The following is a 19,761-nucleotide window of genomic DNA, read 5'->3' on the forward strand; positions in this document are numbered from 1 at the left end:
ATCATCAAAGTTTGTCTCACGGCCCCCTTTCCCATGTCACAACGTCACTGCCGGGATCAGCGTATGATCAGCGTGACTGCGTATATTTTATATGGGGGTGCCTTGAGAATTTGCGTACTTCTGAAGGGTGCCATGACTGAAAAAAGGTTGAGAAACGCTGGCCTAGCCTGACAATATGCAATACTGGACAATGTGCAATATAATGCGCAATACCTCTTCTGTTGGCCTTTTTTTCCCTTCCTCTTACCCATATCTTATTCTTATTCTTTTTTATATTTGTATATGTAAATGCCTAATTTAATTTACAACCCCGATTCCAAAAAAGTTGGGACAAAGTACAAATTGTAAATAAAAATGGAATGCAATGATGTGGAAGTTTCAAAATTCCATATTTTATTCAGAATAGAACATAGATGACATATCAAATGTTTAAACTGAGAAAATGTATCATTTAAAGAGAAAAATTAGGTGATTTTAAATTTCATGACAACAACACATCTCAAAAAAGTTGGGACAAGGCCATGTTTACCACTGTGAGACATCCCCTTTTCTCTTTACAACAGTCTGTAAACGTCTGGGGACTGAGGAGACAAGTTGCTCAAGTTTAGGGATAGGAATGTTAACCCATTCTTGTCTAATGTAGGATTCTAGTTGCTCAACTGTCTTAGGTCTTTTTTGTCGTATCTTCCGTTTTATGATGCGCCAAATGTTTTCTATGGGTGAAAGATCTGGACGGCAGGCTGGCCAGTTCAGTACCTGGACCCTTCTTCTACGCAGCCATGATGCTGTAATTGATGCAGTATGTGGTTTGGCATTGTCATGTTGGAAAATGCAAGGTCTTCCCTGAAAGAGACATCGTCTGGATGGGAGCATATGCTGCTCTAGAACCTGGATATACCTTTCAGCATTGATGGTGTCTTTCCAGATGTGTAAGCTGCCCATGCCACACACACTAATGCAACCCCATACCATCAGAGATGCAGGCTTCCGAACTGAGCGCTGATAACAACTTGGGTCGTCCTTCTCCTCTTTAGTCCGAATGACACGGCGTCCCTGATTTCCATAAAGAACTTCAAATTTTTATTTGTCTGACCACAGAACAGTTTTCCACTTTGCTACAGTCCATTTTAAATGAGCCTTGGCCCAGAGAAGACGTCTGCGCTTCTGGATCATGTTTAGATATGGCTTCTTCTTTGAACTATAGAGTTTTAGCTGGCAACGGCGGATGGCACGGTGAATTGTGTTCACAGATAATGTTCTCTGGAAATATTCCTGAGCCCATTTTGTGATTTCCAATACAGAAGCATGCCTGTATGTGATGCAGTGCCGTCTAAGGGCCCGAAGATTACGGGCACCCAGTATGGTTTTCTGGCCTTGACCCTTACGCACAGAGATTCTTCCAGATTCTCTGGATCTTTTGATGATATTATGCACTGTAGATGATGATATGTTCAAACTCTTTGCAATTTTACACTGTCGAACTCCTTTCTGATATTGCTCCACTATTTGTCGGCGCAGAATTAGGGGGATTGGTGATCCTCTTCCCATCTTTACTTCTGAGAGCCGCTGTCACTCCAAGACGCTCTTTTTATACCCAGTCATGTTAATGACCTATTGCCAATTGACTTAATGAGTTGCAATTTGGCCCTCCAGCTGTTCCTTTTTTGTACCTTTAACTTTTCCAGCCTCTTATTGCCCCTGTTCCAACATTTTGAGATGTGTTGCTGTCATGAAATTTCAAATGAGCCAATATTTGGCATGAAATTTCAAAATGTCTCACTTTCGACATTTGATATGTTGTCTACGTTCTATTGTGAATACAATATCAGTTTTTGAGATTTGTAAATTATTGCATTCCATTTTTATTTACAATTTGTACTTTGTCCCAACTTTTTTGGAATCGGGGTTGTAATTTATCTCGAAGTTTTCTCTATTTCTATTCTCTGTTTATCCTGTAATGATGCTACTGGAATTTTAATTTCCCTGAGGGAACCCGCCCAAAGGGATCAATAAAGTTCTATCTAATCTAATCTAATCTAATCTAATCTAATCTAATCTAATCTAATCTAATGTCATATGGAAAAATCACTTAATGGCCTCTCCAGGGCTCATACTATACTCATTAGCCAACTGTTGCCTTACTGAACACGGTTTTGAGTCTTTATATATGCCCTGTGTAATCAATGTGCCAGGGCAGTTATCTCAAACTCTTCAATCTGACTATACTAATCATGTTCTGAGATGCATTTAAGGAACCAAGTTGTTTGGAATAATCCTGATTTGTAAGTGTGCATACATTAACTTGACTTGTAAAGCAACATATGAAGAACAGGAGATTAATCTGAAGTCCCTGGTGTTCCATAATCTGTATACAGTATATAAACAGTTGTAGCTCCCTCTGCTGCCTACAAGGTGAACTGCAATTGCAATGAAATCAATGTCAGACTTCCTCTTCTTCTTAATTGATCCCATCACATTGGTTAAACTACATGAACCTCTGAGTTGGGTTTTAGAGATCAGGTCAGAGCTGAGCAGATCTATTTTGTCTGAAGGGTGCTAATGTAAACAGAAGAGTTATTTTTCAGTAACCACTCTGTCCTGGCCAAGGTCACAAAAATTGCAGAGCCTATCCTGGGAACACTGGGTGCGAGGTGAGAATACATCCAGTATCATTATCATTGATTGGCATGTTTTGAGAGATTGGAGGAACTGGGGAACACAAAGGAAACCACACTGACATGGGAAGAACATGCTAAACTCCACACAGACAGTAACACAAGCTCTGGATTAAACCAGGGACCCTGGTAGGGAAGGGAATTGATAAGATCTTATTGACACAGGTGTCATTATCAATTCTGCTTTTCAGTCTGATTCTTTATCAAGTTCCTTATCGATTCCTGATCAGTTTTCTGTGTAGGATAATAGGCCTACACAGGTTTTCAGCATCAAAACAGCTGTTTTATTAACACAATGGACAACCCCAATTCCAAAGAAGTTGGGACACTGTAAAACATAAATAAAAACAGAATGTGAAGATTTGGAAATCATGGAAACCTTATATTTCATTGAAAGTAGTACAAAGGTAACATATCAAATGTTGAAACTGAGAGATTTTACTGTTTTTTGAAAAATATATGATCATTTTGAATTTGATGGCAGCAACACGTTTCAGAAAATTTGTGACAGGGTCAACAAAAGGCTGAAAAAGTTGTGTAATTCTAAAAAAAAAATAAATAAATAAAACCTAAATTGGTTAATTGGCAACAGGTCATTCACATGACTGGGTATAAAAAGAGCATCCCAGAGAGGTGGAGTCTCTCAGAAGTAAAGATGGGGAGGGGTTCAGCACTCTGTAAAAGACTGTGTGGCCAACAGTGCAACAATTTAAGAATAGCATTCCTCAGTGTAAAATTGCAAAGAATTTGGGGATCACATCATCTATGGTCCATAATATCATTAAAAGATTCAGAGAATCTGGAGAAATCTCTGTATGCGAGAGACAAGGCTGAAAACTGACATTGGGTGCCTGTGATCTTCAGGCCCTCAGGAGACACTGCATTAAAAGCAGACACGTGACTGTAGTGGAAATCACTGTATGGGCTCAGGAACACTTCAGAAAACCATCATCTGTGAAAACAGTTCATTACTGCATCCACAAATGCAAGTTAAAATCAGATATAAACAATATCCAGAAACACAGCCACCTTCTCTGGGCCTGAGCTCTTTTACGATGGAAAATTGTCTGAGGCAAAGTGGAAAATTGTCCCGAGGTCTGATGAATCAAAAGTAGAAATTCTTTTAAGAAATCATGGACACCACGTCCTCCAGGCTAAATAGGAGAGGGACCATCCGGCTTGTTATCAGAGCACAGTTCAAAAGCCAGCATGAGGGTGCATTAGGGCACATGACATGGGTAGCTTGTACATCTGTGAAGGCATCATTAATGCTGAATGATATATACACATTTCAGAGCAATATGCTGCCTTCCAAACAAAATCTTTTTCAGGGAAGGTCTTCCTTCTTTCAGCAAGACAATGCCAAACTGCTTTCTGCACATATTAAAACTGCATGGCTACATAGTAAAAGAGTCCAGGTGCTAAACTGGCCTGCCTGCAGTCCAGACCTGTCTCCCATTTAAAACATTTGGCACATCATGAAGCGCAAAATACGACAAAAGAGACCCCAAATTGTTGAGCAACTGAAACTGTATATCAGGCAAGAATGGGACAACATTTCTCTTTCAAAACTACAGCAATTGGTCTCCTCAGTTCCCAAACGTTTAGGCCCAATCCCAATTCTAATTTCTACCCCTACCCCTCCGCCTTCCCCTCCGCCTTCCCCTTGGCCCTTCCCCTTGAAACTGAGCTACAAGGGATAGGGCTTGAAATTCAACCCTTACGTATTGGGATAGCCCTTCAACGATCGCATACGTCATCGCGTACCTCCGTCAGCGTTTACGTTAGCAAAACGCGACCAAATGCGTCATTGGCTGCGACCAGCCGCTACAGTCAGAGCCAGAACAGAAATCTCTGCTGGCAGGGTGTGATTTGTTAACTAACACCACTGAATGGGATATCTTTGGCGCTTCGTGCACCACATCCGACAGAATGAGGTGTCAGAACACTCATGTAAACAATAAAAGTGAGAATAACAGAACAAAACGTACGCAGTAAAGCAACCGAAAACAATACTCACTCCCAAAGCTTTTTAGCAGCAGCTTGGATTTCAGAAATCGCTGCTCATTCTCAGCTCGAAAGCGAATCAAGCGGCGCGTTTCCTCTGGATAACAACTTAAAACACGTAAATAATGGAGAAAATACATTTATGACAATCTTTCGCCGCGGGAACCGCCATCTTTCTGAAATCCGCATGAAATCTCGCTGAAATCCGCATGGCATTGTGGGAAGTCACTCAAACCCCTTCGTTCGGAGTCTGCTCCAGGAAAATCTCCGTTTGGAGGGGTACAGAAGCCCTACCCCTTCCCCTCCCCCTCCGCGTTAACTGGGATTGGGATACCCCTACCCCTTCACGTGAACGCGCAAAATGGAGGGGAAGGGCCAAGGGGTTGGTCCAAGGGGTGAAATGGGATTCGGCCTTAGAGTGTTGTGAAAAGTAGAGGTGATGCAACACATGCCCCTGTCCCAAATTTTTTTGAAGCATTTTTTGATATCAAAGTCAAAATGAGCATATATTTTTCAAAAAACAACAAACTTTCTCAGTTTCAACATTTGATATGTTGTCTTTGTACTATTTTCAATGAAATATAGGGTTTCCATGATTTGCAAATCTTCACATTCTGTTTTTATTTATGTTTTACAGTGTCTCAACTTTTTTGGAATTGGGGTTGTACACTGTGTTAATAAACAGATAGAGAGAGAGAGAGAGTCCATGTCTTTAATGAAGGGTTGCTTGTTTTGCTGCTTTTCAACAATAAAGAACACTATTTGGAATAATTCGTCTGTTTATTTAGTAGCCTAGATCGGCTATGTCTTTCAATCAATGAATTATGCTTGTTAAGAAAATCTCCTTACTCCATGATATGGATGCCATACCTATACAAAGTTGGCTGTTTGCGGGTCAGGTCCGGGTGGTTGGTTAATGCATATTTTTCCTGGTTGGCTTTCATAATGGGTCCGGAATTAAAAAACTCTGACCCACGCATCACTATAAGCCACGCTTTGGACTACGTGGTCTTCCTCTCTGCCATAACCACTTCTTGTTGCAAGTTTCCAGCAGTGTAGATGTAGTTTGACATCATAATGCATTAATTTTTCCAGTTTACAACTCTGAGAAAAACGTGATAAAAGAAATCAATAACCTCTGAGGCATATGATCCCAGTGGATTGGACAATTTGGTTTTCAACTGGAACTGGTTCTCAGTTCCTATCCCAAGACCCTGGAGCTGTAAGGAAGCAATGCTACCCACTCCCACCTTGCCCAGGTCTAGAAAAAAAATTTACGAAACACTTACCAAGGCAGCGGCACGGTGGTGTAGTGGTTAGCGCTGTCGCCTCACAGCAAGAAGGTCCGGGTTTGAGCCCCGTGGCCGGCGAAGGCCTTTCTGTGTGGAGTTTGCATGTTGTCCCCATGTCCGCGTGGGTTTCCTCCGGGTGCTCCGGTTTCCCCCACAGTCCAAAGACATGCAGGTTAGGTTAACTGGTGACGCTAAATTGACCGTAGGTGTGAATGTGAATGGTTGTCTGTGTCTATGTGTCAGCCCTGTGATGACTTGACAACTTGTCCAGGGTGTACCCTGCCTTTCGCCCGTAGTCAGCTGGGATAGGCTCCAGCTTGCCTGCGACCCTGTAGAACAGGATAAAGCGGCTAGAGATAATGAGATGAGACTTACCAAGGCTACCTTTAAAGGAAAGCTTTTACAAATGTGAGAAGCTTTGTTTTCAATAGGTAATATAACAAACTACTGCTTGTGATGTTTTATTGCTATTTTGGCATGAAATCACACCCCTGGAGTGCTCTTTCACACTATAAGCTATAGATATGTTTAGTAAAGTACTTCTATAAAATATGTCGGTGTAATGAAGGTTTATAAATATTCATAGATTTAACATCTTGTTAAGTGACAAACTCAGGCAGAGATTGTATGACTCATTACCATCTAGTTTTTCAACGTAGTGTATCTGATTACTGCTTAATGCTATCATGATATTACAGAGCTGCACAGGATATTAGCACCAACCTCACAGCCTTAATCATCTCTAAGGAGACAAATATAGAAGGATTGCAGATGAGAATCTGTGATGAGAAAGACATCAGACTTGTGAATTCATTAACAGCATGCTACGTGGGACGGACTGGTGTCCAATCCAGAATGTACACTAAATTGCCAAAAGTATTTGCTCACCCATCCAAATTATCGGAATCAGGTGTTCCAATCACTTCCATGGCCACAGGTGTATAAAATCAAGCACCTAGGCATGCAGACTGTTTTTACGGTTTGGAGCTGGCCCCTTCCTCTTCCAACATGACTGTGCACCAGTGCACAAAGCAAGGTCCATAAAGACATGGATGACAGAGTCTGGTGTGGATGAACTTGACTGGCCTGCACAGAGTCCTGACCTCATCCCGATAGAACACCTTTGGGATGAATTAGAGCGGAGACTGAGAGCCAGGCCTTCTCGCCCAACATCAGTGTGTGACCTCACAAATGCGCTTCTGGAAGAATGGTCAAAAATTCCCATAAACACACTCCTAAACCTTGTGGACAGCCTTACCAAAAGAGTTGAAGCTGTTCTAGCTGCAAAGGGTGGACCGACGTCATATTGAACCCTGTGGATTAGGAATGGGATGTCACTTAAGCTCATATGTGAGTCAAGGCAGGTGAGCGAATACTTTTGGCAATATAGTGTATTTCCAAATCATGTCCAGTGTTCTCTGGATTGATTCTGGATCCAGGATAAAAAAAAACTTACTGAAGATGGATGGATGGATGGATATGACAGTAGGTGAATGGATGGATGAATAGATGAATGGATGGTTGGATAAGCCTCCAAAGAGCCTCCAAAACAGTTAGACATTTAGTATGTAAAGTGAGAGATTGTGAATGAAAGGTGTTAAATGATATAATCAAATCCGTCAAACCAGGCTTCTCATCTGGAGGACAGCTGGTAACGTTGCTGCCTCCCAGCTTTGATTCTCAACTCTGCCCGTGCACAGTTTTCAATGTTTTCCCCATGTCTGCTTGGGTTTCCTCTGGATTCTCTCCAGTTCCCTCCCACCTTCCAAAAAAAAACATGCAGGTAGGTGGACTGGTGACTCTAAATATCCCCTAGTTGTAAACAAGTGTGTGAGCAATGGAAGAAGATGGCCTGGTTTGAAGAATCAAATCTTCTTTTACATCATGTGGACAGCCGGGTGTGTGTGTGCATGAGATGGCACCAGGATGCTCTGTGGAAAGAAAGTAAGCTGGCAGAGGCAGTGTGATGCTCTGGGAAAAGTTCTTCTGGGAAACCTTGCATCCTGGCTTTCATGTGGATTTTACTTTGATATCTAAAGATTGTTGCAGACCAGATACACCAGCAGTATTCCCTAATGGCAGTGTCCTCTTTCAGCAGGATTATGCACCCTGCCACAATGAAAAGAATAATGTTCAGGAATGGTTTGAGGAACAGGTGTTGAGGAACTTGGCCTAAAAATTCTCCAGATCTCAGTCTGATCAAGCATCTGTAGGATGTGCTAGACAAACAAGTCAAATCTATGGAGGTGCCACCTTGACAATCTGCTGCTAATGTCTTGGAGCCTGATACCCCAGCAAACCTTCAGAGGTGAAGTGGAAGGGTAGCACAGTGGTGTAGGGATCATTTCTGTAGTGCTTAACTAGCAAATGTGATTTGGAAGTGTTACGTCTCTCTAGGGGCGGCACGGTGGTGTAAGTGGTTAGCACGGTCGCCCCACAGCAAGAAGGTTCTGGGTTTGAGCCCAGTAGCTGATGGAGGCCTTTCTATGTGGAGTTTGCATGTTCTCCACGTGTCTGCGTGGGTTTTCTCTGGGTGCTCCGGTTTCCTCCGCAGTCCAGAGACATGCGGTTAGGTTAATATGAGACGGTCTTGGGCTGAGGTGCCCTTGAGCGAGGCACCTAACACCCAACTGCTGCCCGGGAGCTGTTAGCATGGCTCTGGGTATGTGTGTGTGCATGTGTGTGTTCACTGCTTCAGATGGGTTAAATGCAGAAAGGAATTTCACAAGCGTATGATGAAGAAAGTTGTTGTTGTTCTTCTTCTTCTTAGTGGTTAGCACTGTTGCCTCACAGCAAGAAGGTTCTGGGTTTGAGCCCAGTAGCTGATGGAGGCCTTTCTATGTGGAGTTTGCATGTTCTCCCCGTGTCTCCATGGGTTTCCTCCGGGTGCTCCAGTTTCCCCTACAGTTCAAAGACATGCAGTTAGGTTAATATGGGACGGCCTTGGGCTGAAGTGCCCTTGAGCGAGGCACCTAACTCCCAACTGCTCCCCAGGCACTGTTAGCATGTCTGTCCACTGCTCTGGGTATGTGTGTGTGCTCATTGCTCATGTGTGTGCATGTGTGTGTTCACTGCTTCAGATGGGTTAAATGCAGAAAGGAATTTCACAAGCGTCTGATGAATAAAGCTGTTCTTCTTCTTAGTGGTTAGCACTGTTGCCTCACAACAAGAAGGTTCTGGGTTTGGGGCTGATGGAGGCCTTTCTGTGTGGAGTTTGTACCTTATCCCCGTGTCTCCATGGGTTCCTCCGGGTGCTCCGGTTTCCCCGACAGTCCAAAGACTTGCGGTTAGATTGATATGAGACAGCCATGTCCTGAAGGTTGGGCTGAAGTGCCCTTGAGCAAGGCACCAAACCCACAGCTGCTTCCTGGGCGCTGTAGCGTAGCTGCCCACTGATCTGGGTATGTGTGTGTTCACTGAGGAGACATTTCTCTCTGCTTGAGAGTCCGTGTGTAAAATAAAGGCCTCCTACTTCTTTAGCCTTTATGTTATCGCTGAAGGGTGTTCAGCGATAACATAAGTCAAGTCAAGTCAACTTTATTGTCAAATATGCTATACATGCTCGACATACAGCACAGATGAAATTTCAGTCCTCTCTGACCCATGGTGCAAACAGGCAATGCAATAATCTGTGGTTGGTAGAAGAGAGCAACTGGACTTGCTTGAAAAGTCTTGAAGACATTTTGCCTCTCATCCAAAAGGCATCCTCAGTTCTGTCTGTCTAATAGGGAGTATCAAGTATTTATCCTCTCATGGATCATCATAGAATCCAAATCAGAATGCTGATGGCATTGTAGGTGGCTGATAGATGTCATAGACACCCACCTCTGTTCAGTGATGGTCGTTCCAAGTTGATAAAAATGAACGATCCTCTCTGGCTAAGATGTCTGCCAGTTTTCTGGAAGTCCTCTCATACTCCCGCACCAGTTGAAGGGAACTCATCCCAAAGTGCGTAGAAACATATCTGTGAAGATACTCAGTCATCCAGGTACATAGTAATCTGTGGTTGGTGGAAGAGAGCAACTGGACTTGCTTGAAAAGTCTTGAAGAACGTCTTCAAGACTTTTCAAGCAAGTCCAGTTGCTCTCTTCTACCAACCGCAGATTACTATGTACCTGGATGACTGAGTATCTTCACAGATAGGCAATGCAATAAATAAAAATAGAATAATTGAAAAAACAAACAACAATATAAACAGTATAAACACTCTAGATAAGAACAATACATAGACTAAACACTCAGACAAACAATATAAACAGTATAAATAAACAGTATAAACACTAGATAAGAACAAGACATAGACTAAACACTCAGACAATATAAACAGTGTAAGGCAAGGCAAGGCAAGTTTATTTATATAGCACATTTCATACACAGTGGCAGTTCAATGTGCTTTACAGAAGTAAAAGCAAAACAGTAAGCAATAGAAAATAAAATTACATAAAATAAATGGGGAAGAAAATAATAAGAATTAAACAGTAGTAGAAATAAAATAATAAAATGAAGTAAAAGTTCAATTAAAAAACACTAGATAAGAACTACACACAGACTAAACACTCAAACAGACAATATAAACAGTATAAACACTCTAGATATGAACTAGACGTAGACTAAACACTCATATATCTCATCTCATCTCATTATCTCTAGCCGCTTTATCCTGTTGTACAGGATCGCAGGCAAGCTGGAGCCTATCCCAGCTGACTACAGGTGAAAGGCGGGGTACACCCTGGACAAGTCGCCAGGTCATCACAGGGCTGACATATAGACACAGACAACCATTCACACTCACATTCACACCTACGGTCAATTTAGAGTCACCAGTTAACCTAACCTGCATGTCTTTGGACTGTGGGGGAAACCGGAGCACCCGGAGGAAACCCACGCAGACACGGGGAGAACATGCAAACTCCGCACAGAAAGGCCCTCGCCGGCCACGGGGCTCGAACCCGGACCTTCTTGCTGTGAGGCGACAGCGCTAACCAGTACACCACCGTGCCGCCCCAACACTCATCTCATCTCATCTCATCTCATCTCATTATCTCTAGCCGCTTTATCCTTCTACAGGGTCGCAGGCAAGCTGGAGTCTATCCCAGCTGGCTACGGGCGAAAGGCGGGGTACACCCTGGACAAGTCGCCAGGTCATCACAGGGCTGACACGTAGACACAGACAACCATTCACACTCACATTCACACCTACGGTCAATTTAGAGTCACCAGTTAACCTAACCTGCATGTCTTTGGACTGTGGGGGAAACCGGAGCACCCGGAGGAAACCCACGTGGACACGGGGAGAACATGCAAACTCCGCACAGAAAGGCCCTCGCCGGCCACAGGGCTCGAACCCAGACCTTCTTGCTGTGAGGCGACAGCGCTAACCACTACACCACCGTGCCGCCCCAACACTCATCTCATCTCATCATCTCTAGCTGCTTTATCCTTCTACAGGGTCGCAGGCAAGCTGGAGCCTATCCCAGCTGACTACGGGCGAAAGGCGGGGTACACCCTGGACAAGTCGCCAGGTCATCACAGGGCTGACACATAGACACAGACAAACATTCACACTCACATTCACACTACGGTCAATTTAGAGTCACCAGTTAACCTAACCTGCATGTCTTTGGACTGTGGGGGAAACCGGAGCACCCGGAGGAAACCCACGCAGACACGGGGAGAACATGCAAACTCCGCACAGAAAGGCCCTCGCCGGCCACAGGGCTCGAACCCGGACCTTCTTGCTGTGAGGCGACAGCGCTAACCACTACACCACCGTGCCGCCCCCCAACACTCATATATATATATATATATATATATATATATATATCTCATCTCATCTCATTATATATATATATATAAATTGGTTCAAGTAACCAAACAGTCAAGGGCACTTGACGTATAGCATGTAAACATGAAACATGAAATAAGCAGTATAAACAAACTAGCAGCTGTCAAGATGAGGTAGTAATACATCTAGGATTTGATGAAATTCAATTTCATCAAATCCCAAATGTAATAAATACATTTGGGATTTGATGAAATTCACATTGTGTTCTGTATTTCACTGTACTGCAGTTAGAGTGAACTGTAGCTCATTAATCAGGCCAGCACTGAGTTTAAAGCTCTGGCTGGTAGGTGGAGCCACACGACCCGGGTGGCACTGTAGATGGTTTCCTACTTCATAGTATATATAAGATCATACTCATTTTGTGGGGTGTTTTTTTTTTTTTGAGAAAACATTATTTATGAGGTGTTTTTATTTATAATTATAATTAATCATGTAAAACAGGTTCACACACTCATACAGGGTATTCATGGTGTCGGTGGTGGTAGAGAAAGGGTTAACTGCGTGAAAATGACACGCTGAAGGAGAGAGAGAGAGAGAGAGAGAGAAAAGCGTCTACACGCCCTGGGATCAGCTCAGGCGCACCGGTGCGGTTTGTGTTGGTTCGCTCGCGCTGTCTGTCTGTGAAGTGATGAGTCGCGCTCGCGCGAGCCGCTCACGAGCACGGCGTCCGTGAACGCGGCGGCTTCCTGGATGAGATAAAAGCGCGCGGCTGCGCTCGCTCTCCGTTTTGTTCTCACGCACTGGCTGAGCGCGAGCGTTGCGGTATCCGCGCACAAGCTCGAGAGCCAGAGAGCGCGTGACATCCAACCGCGAGATGGTCCTGGGGTTGTTTCTGCTCCTGCCGCTGTGCCTCCAGCTGCTCGGCGTCACCGCCGGTGAGTGATAGAACCGCAATGTTTGTTTGTTTGCGAATTCTGGGTGCTCGGAGTGTTCCCAGTCCAAATTACCTCATTCATTCATTCATAATGTCAATGTAGCATGATGCAACATGGTTGACTTCAAACGCAGCCCAAGTCCTGAGATGCTTTATTGTATAATTGGTCGCTTGGGCCTCTTTCAAGTGGTAGCAACGTGCAGCTTTGCACGTTTTATTATCATCATCATCATCATCATCATCATGCACCCTGAAGGACTTTACCCCCTGGATTTCATGCTCCAACTTCATTCCCACGACGCGCTCGGGTTTAATCTCTTTCTCCTAGGAGCTGATTTGTGGACTGACTGTTGGCCCTGGGCCCGAGCCGGCGGCGAGCTGTGCGGATGGTGTGGGCTGTGCTGTGTGTGCGCAGGTTACACACACGTTGCGTAATTACCTTTAAAACAGGTGTCTCAACCCGCCCCAGGGACTAGGAGCTCTAACAAATAAAGCCATAGCTAAGGCTACTACAGAGCCACTAAAGTTCTGAAAGGTGTGTTTAGTTTTGCTCACAAGATGGGCACAATATTATTAATAAAAAAAAAAAAAATCACATCATGTTAAAGCCGTAGCTAAAGCTAATACAGAGCCACTACAGTCTTGAAAGGTGTGTTTAATTTTGCTCACAAGATGGGCACAATATTATTAATTAAAAAAAAAAAATCACCTTTTGTTAAAGTCATAGCTAAGGCTAATACAGAGCCACTAAAGTCCTGAAAGGTGTGCTTAGTTTTGCTCACAAGATGGGCACAATATTATTAATTTAAAAAAAAAAAATCACATGTTAAAGCCATAACCAAGGCTAATACAGAGCCACTACAGTCTTGAAAGGTGTGTTTAATTTTGCTCACAAGATGGGCACAATATTTTATTAATTTAAAAAAAATCACATGTTAAAGCCATAACTAAGGCTAATACAGAGCCACTGAAGTCCTAAAAGGTGTGTTTAATTTTGCTCACAGGATGGGCACAGTATCTTATTAATTTTTAAAAAATCACATGTTAAAGCCATAGCTAAGGCTACTACAGAGCCACTAAAGTCCTGAAAGGTGTGTTTAGTTTTGCTCACAAGATGGGCACAATATTATTAATAAAAAAAAAAAATCACATGTTAAAGCCGTAGCTAAAGCTAATACAGAGCCACTACAGTCTTGAAAGGTGTGTTTAATTTTGCTCACAAGATGGGCACAATATTTATTTTTTTTTAAAAATCACCTTTTGTTAAAGTCATAGCTAAGGCTAATACAGAGCCACTACAGTCCTGAAAGGTGTGTTTAATTTTGCTCACAAGATGGGCATGGTATTATTTATTTCAATTTTTTTTTTTTAAATCACATGTTAAAGCCATAGCTAAAGCTAATACAGAGCCACTAAAGTCCTGAAAGGTGTGCCTAGTTTTGCTCACAAGATGGGCACAATATTATTAATTAAAAAAAAAAAATCACATGTTAAAGCCATAACCAAGGCTAATACAGAGCCACTACAGTCTTGAAAGGTGTGTTTAATTTTGCTCACAAGATGGGCACAATATTTATTAATTTTTTTAAAAAAATCACCTTTTGTTAAAGTCATAGCTAAGGCTAATACAGAGCCACTACAGTCCTGAAAGATGTGTTTAATTTTGCTCACAAGATGGGCACAATATTTTATTAATTTAAAAATCACCACATGTTAAAGCCATAGCTAAGGCTACTACAGAGCCACTAAAGTCCTGAAAGGTGTTTAATTTTGCTCACAAGATGGGCACAGTATTTTAATTTTAAAAATAATCACATCATGTGACATTCCATGTCCCAACAGCTAGCCGCTGTGTCCGGGGATCAGGTCGTCGAGGCCCCTGCCTTCGACTGCCACCCAATCCACACTGCACCAGTCCCCTACTGCTACCTCTGTGGGTGGTGAACCCACAGGAGGTCAGGCCCACATCACATCTTCGGGCTGAGCCCGGCCGGGCCCCATGGGCAAAGGCCTGGCCACCAAGCGCTTGCATACGAGCCCCACCCCCAGGCCTGGCTCCAGGGTGGGGCCCCGGCTGCGCCATACCGGGCGACGTCATGGTCCTTGATGGTTTCTCCATAAGGGTTTTGGTGAACTGCTCTTGGTCTGGCCTGTCACCTAGGACCTGTCTGCCTTGGGAAACCCTGACAGGGGCATAATGCCCCCGACAACATAGCTCCTAGGATCATTCAGGCACACAAACCCCTCCACCACAATAAGGTGGCAGTTCTAGGAGGGGATCATGTTTAAAGCCATAGCTAAGGCTAATACAGAGCCACTAAAGTCCTGAAAGGTGTGTTTAGTTTTGCTCACAAGATGGGCACAATATTATTAATTAAAAAAAAAAATCACATGTTAAAGCCGTAGCTAAAGCTAATACAGAGCCACTACAGTCTTGAAAGGTGTGTTTAATTTTGCTCACAAGATGGGCACAATATTTATTTTTTTTTAAAAATCACCTTTTGTTAAAGTCATAGCTAAGGCTAATACAGAGCCACTACAGTCCTGAAAGGTGTGTTTAATTTTGCTCACAAGATGGGCATGGTATTATTTATTTCAATTTTTTTTTTTTTAAATCACATGTTAAAGCCATAGCTAAAGCTAATACAGAGCCACTAAAGTCCTGAAAGGTGTGCCTAGTTTTGCTCACAAGATGGGCACAATATTATTAATTAAAAAAAAAAAATCACATGTTAAAGCCATAACCAAGGCTAATACAGAGCCACTACAGTCTTGAAAGGTGTGTTTAATTTTGCTCACAAGATGGGCACAATATTTATTAATTTTTTTTAAAAAATCACCTTTTGTTAAAGTCATAGCTAAGGCTAATACAGAGCCACTACAGTCCTGAAAGATGTGTTTAATTTTGCTCACAAGATGGGCACAATATTTTATTAATTTAAAAATCACCACATGTTAAAGCCATAGCTAAGGCTACTACAGAGCCACTAAAGTCCTGAAAGGTGTTTAATTTTGCTCACAAGATGGGCACAGTATTTTAATTTTAAAAATAATCACATCATGTGACATTCCATGTCCCAACAGCTAGCCGCTGTGTCCGGGGATCAGGTCGTCGAGGCCCCTGCCTTTGACTGCCACCCAATCCACACTGCACCAGTCCCCTACTGCTACCTCTGTGGGTGGTGAACCCACAGGAGGTCAGGCCCACATCACATCTTCGGGCTGAGCCCGGCCGGGCCCCATGGGCAAAGGCCTGGCCACCAAGCGCTTGCATACGAGCCCCACCCCCAGGCCTGGCTCCAGGGTGGGGCCCCGGCTGCGCCATACCGGGCGACGTCATGGTCCTTGATGGTTTCTCCATAAGGGTTTTGGTGAACTGCTCTTGGTCTGGCCTGTCACCTAGGACCTGTCTGCCTTGGGAAACCCTGACAGGGGCATAATGCCCCCGACAACATAGCTCCTAGGATCATTCAGGCACACAAACCCCTCCACCACAATAAGGTGGCAGTTCTAGGAGGGGATCATGTTTAAAGCCATAGCTAAGGCTAATACAGAGCCACTAAAGTCCTGAAAGGTGTGTTTAATTTTGCTCACAAGATGGGCGCAATATTTTATTAATTTAAAAAATAATCATCACATTTCAGGACTAGTCAGGTCTGTATTGCTGAGTGCATTAATTGACTGACTAACATTTCAGTCTTTGTTCTGGAGTGTAGTGAAGATGCAAGAGATCAATATTTCTGGTTCTCAGCAGCCTGAGTTACCTGTTGATTTCAGTCTCCAAAAATAGTCAGAATCACTGTGGAAAAACTTTATTTTTTCATTAAAAATAACACTGAATTTCCTTATATTAAAGCACATGGTAGAGGTCTTTTTGTAAGAGACTGTATTTACTGAAACTTTTTTTTTTTTAAACCATCTCCAAACTGAAGAGATCACCTTCTTAGTGCTATTACTTTTCAGAATCAAGTCACCTCATTTCATATTAAAGAGCAATACTAGACTACTTAACATTGTCCATTTTGTCTAGTTCTTTTGGCTGCTCCTGATTAGGGGTCGCCACAGCGGATCTTTTGTCTCCGTTGCTTCCTGTCTTCCACACCTGCCACTTTCATGTCCTTTCTCACCACATCCATGTATCTCCTCTTTGGCCTTCCTTGTTTTTGTTTTGCCTGGCAGCTCCATCCTCAACATTCTCCTTCCCACATGCTCTGCATTTCTTCTCAGGATGTGCCCGTACCATCTCAGTCTCCTCTCTTAACTTAATTCCCCAAGCTCTCCACATGTGCTGTCCCTCTGATGTGCTTGTTCCTTATCCTGTCCAACCTCCCATCGCAAACCTTAACATCCTCAACTCTGCCACCTTCAGCTTTGCCTCCGGTCTCTTCGTTAAGGGTACGGTCTCCAATCCATACATCACAGCTGGTCTCACTACAGTCTTGTACATCTTACCTTTCACTTTTGCTGGGACTTTCCTATCACAAATGACTCCTGAAATCCTTCTCCAACTGCTCCACCCTGCCTGCACTCTCTTTTCTCACCTCACTATCGCAGCCCCCATTTTCCTGCACAGTTGACCCCAGGTACTTGAATTCGCCAACTTTCTTTACGTCTGCTGCTTGCATCTTCACCACACTCTCATCCCCATTCTCACTGATGCACATGTATTCTGTTTTGCTACTGCTCACCATCATTCCTCTTAGTTTCAATGCATACTTCAGTCTCTCCAAACCCAACTCAACCTCCTTTCTACTTTCACCACATATCACAATGCCATCTGCAAACATGTTCCATGGTGACTCTTGCCTCACTTTGTCTGTCAAGCTATCCATCACTATGGCAAACAAGAGAGGACTCAAAGCAGATCCTTGATGGAGTCCCACCTTCACCTTGAACCATTCAGTCATTCCAACTGCACACTTCTGCTGTTTCATTGTTCTCATACATGTCTTGCACCACTCTAATATACTTCTCATTCACTCCACACTTTCTCATACAATACCGTAACTCATCTCTCGGCACTCTATCGTATGCCTTTTCCAGGTCTACAAACACACACAATGTAGCTTTCTGTAGCCTTCCCTGTACTTCTCCATTAACGTTCTTAAAGCAAAAATTGCATCCGACGTCCATTTTGTCTCGTTATTGTGAATTATAGAACAGATGTTCATGGCTTTGTACAAATTGGGGGGGTTGAAACTTGAACAAAACATGGTCTTGTGTATATTTACAGTCTTTAAAGTGTATGTTAACTTTCCTAGTCACTACATCATTTTGGCTAAAATGGATGAGCAGCAGTTTTTATTTCTTTGAGTGGCTGGGAAATGCATAATAGAATATCTAGTATCAGTCAAGTTTGGACATGCCCAATTCAATGGCTTTTCTTTTTTATCAAGTCAATTCATCTCAAAGTAATGATGGATGTTTATCTTTACTTGGTTGACTGGTTCTTGACAATCTGGATTAATAGTTATAGAATAGGGCTATTTAATCTATTTTTATTGTTTACGGTTTGATCTCGAATGCATTAAAAAGGCAAACTCTTTTGATGAGGCACCTGTTAATTGAAAAGCATTCCAGGTGACTCCCTCATGAAGCTGGTTAAGATAATGCCAAAGTGTCAAGGTAAATGCTGGCTACTTTGAAGAATCTAAAATATGAAAAACCATTTTGTAGACTACACAATTCCATATACGTTCCATATTTATACCCCTGCGCTGAAGGGGGGTATACTGGTTTACCTCTGTCCGTCTGTATTTCCGTCAGTTCGAAACGCCCTTTTTCTCAGCAACCACATCATAGGCACTTGGTACCGAGCTTCAGCTTGGAGTTCCAGACTTTGTATACTGTTCAGGTCTGTCGCACATCGACTTCCTGTTTACCGACTGAATGTATTTACGAAACATATAGCATGGATTTACAAAGTCTTTAAGTGTCCAATTCCTTCGATTGCTTGCATTCTGATAAGTGAGAGCGGGGGGATGTAAGTGAGCAGGATCTCACAGTTGATCTTGGTTATTTCATAGTTTTAATATCTTCAGTATTGTTCTACAATGTAGAAAATGGTCAAAGTGTAGGAAAACCTATGAATGAGTAGGAGTGTCCAAACTTTTGACTGGTACTGTATGTTTATGCAAACAAAACCTCATCTGAAACAGCCAAGGTCCAGACCTTGGTTTGTTTGTAGCTAGTTATATGGCCATGCATGTAGGCCATGATATGATCAAGTAAACTACTGAAATTACCACATCTGTCCATACTAAAGTTGAGCCTTTTCTTTAACAATTGAACAGTTCAGTATTTATATCTGTGAACTCTGGTAAGTTGCACTCAGGAAAAGGGTACTAAACTGTACTGTTCCTTGTTGCTAGGGTGGTACCTTTTTTAAACATGCAGCTTTTACCTGGATGTAATATTTCCTTTAAGACTTTCTTTAAAAAAAAAAGCTAATTATGGTCCCGTTATGTGCCTTAAGGGTTTTTTAATAAATAGTACATGCTATCTGGAATTTCAGGTACAAGATGTTAAAGGTGCTAGAGATAAGGGTACCACCACAATGGATGAACTGTATAGTTCAGTACACTTTCTTTCCGGAGTGTAGCCATTCTGAACCCAGGCTTGTACTCATCTCATCTCATTATCTCTAGCCGCTTTATCCTTCTACAGGGTCGCAGGCAAGCTGGAGCCTATCCCAGCTGACTATGGGCGAAAGGCGGGGTACACCCTGGACAAGTCGCCAGGTCATCACAGGGCCAACACATAGACACAGACAACCATTCACATTCACACCTACGGTCAATTTAGAGTCACCAGTTAACCTAACCTGCATGTCTTTGGACTGTGGGGGAAACCGGAGCACCCGGAGGAAACCCACGCGGACACGGGGAGAACATGCAAACTCCACACAGAAAGGCCCTCGCCGGCCCCGGGGCTCGAACCCAGGACCTTCTTGCTGTGAGGCGACAGCGCTAACCACTACACCATGCCGCCCCAGGCTTATACTTTTTTTAATATTTGAAATAACTTGTTCTGTTTTCTAATGCTGTTACTTTGGTGGTTTATTTTGTA

At 43.0% G+C, this 19,761-nt stretch overlaps 1 protein-coding gene across 2 annotated transcripts in view; it reads left to right on the forward strand.

Moving 5' to 3' along the window:
- The first annotated feature begins 12,301 nt into the window (after positions 1–12,301).
- Positions 12,302–19,761, forward strand: part of vldlr (very low density lipoprotein receptor) — a 43,620-nt gene continuing 36,160 nt past the window's right edge. The window contains exon 1 of one of the 2 annotated variants that reach the window (XM_060908256.1): positions 12,302–12,694. In XM_060908256.1, the coding sequence (XP_060764239.1) occupies positions 12,634–12,694 (61 nt within the window). In that variant the 5' untranslated portion in view covers positions 12,302–12,633. The remainder of the gene's footprint in view (positions 12,695–19,761) is intronic. The other variant, XM_060908255.1, reaches the window with a different exon arrangement.

The sequence above is a fragment of the Neoarius graeffei genome, chromosome 25, assembly GCF_027579695.1.
Source record: "Neoarius graeffei isolate fNeoGra1 chromosome 25, fNeoGra1.pri, whole genome shotgun sequence".
NCBI lineage: Eukaryota > Metazoa > Chordata > Actinopteri > Siluriformes > Ariidae > Neoarius > Neoarius graeffei.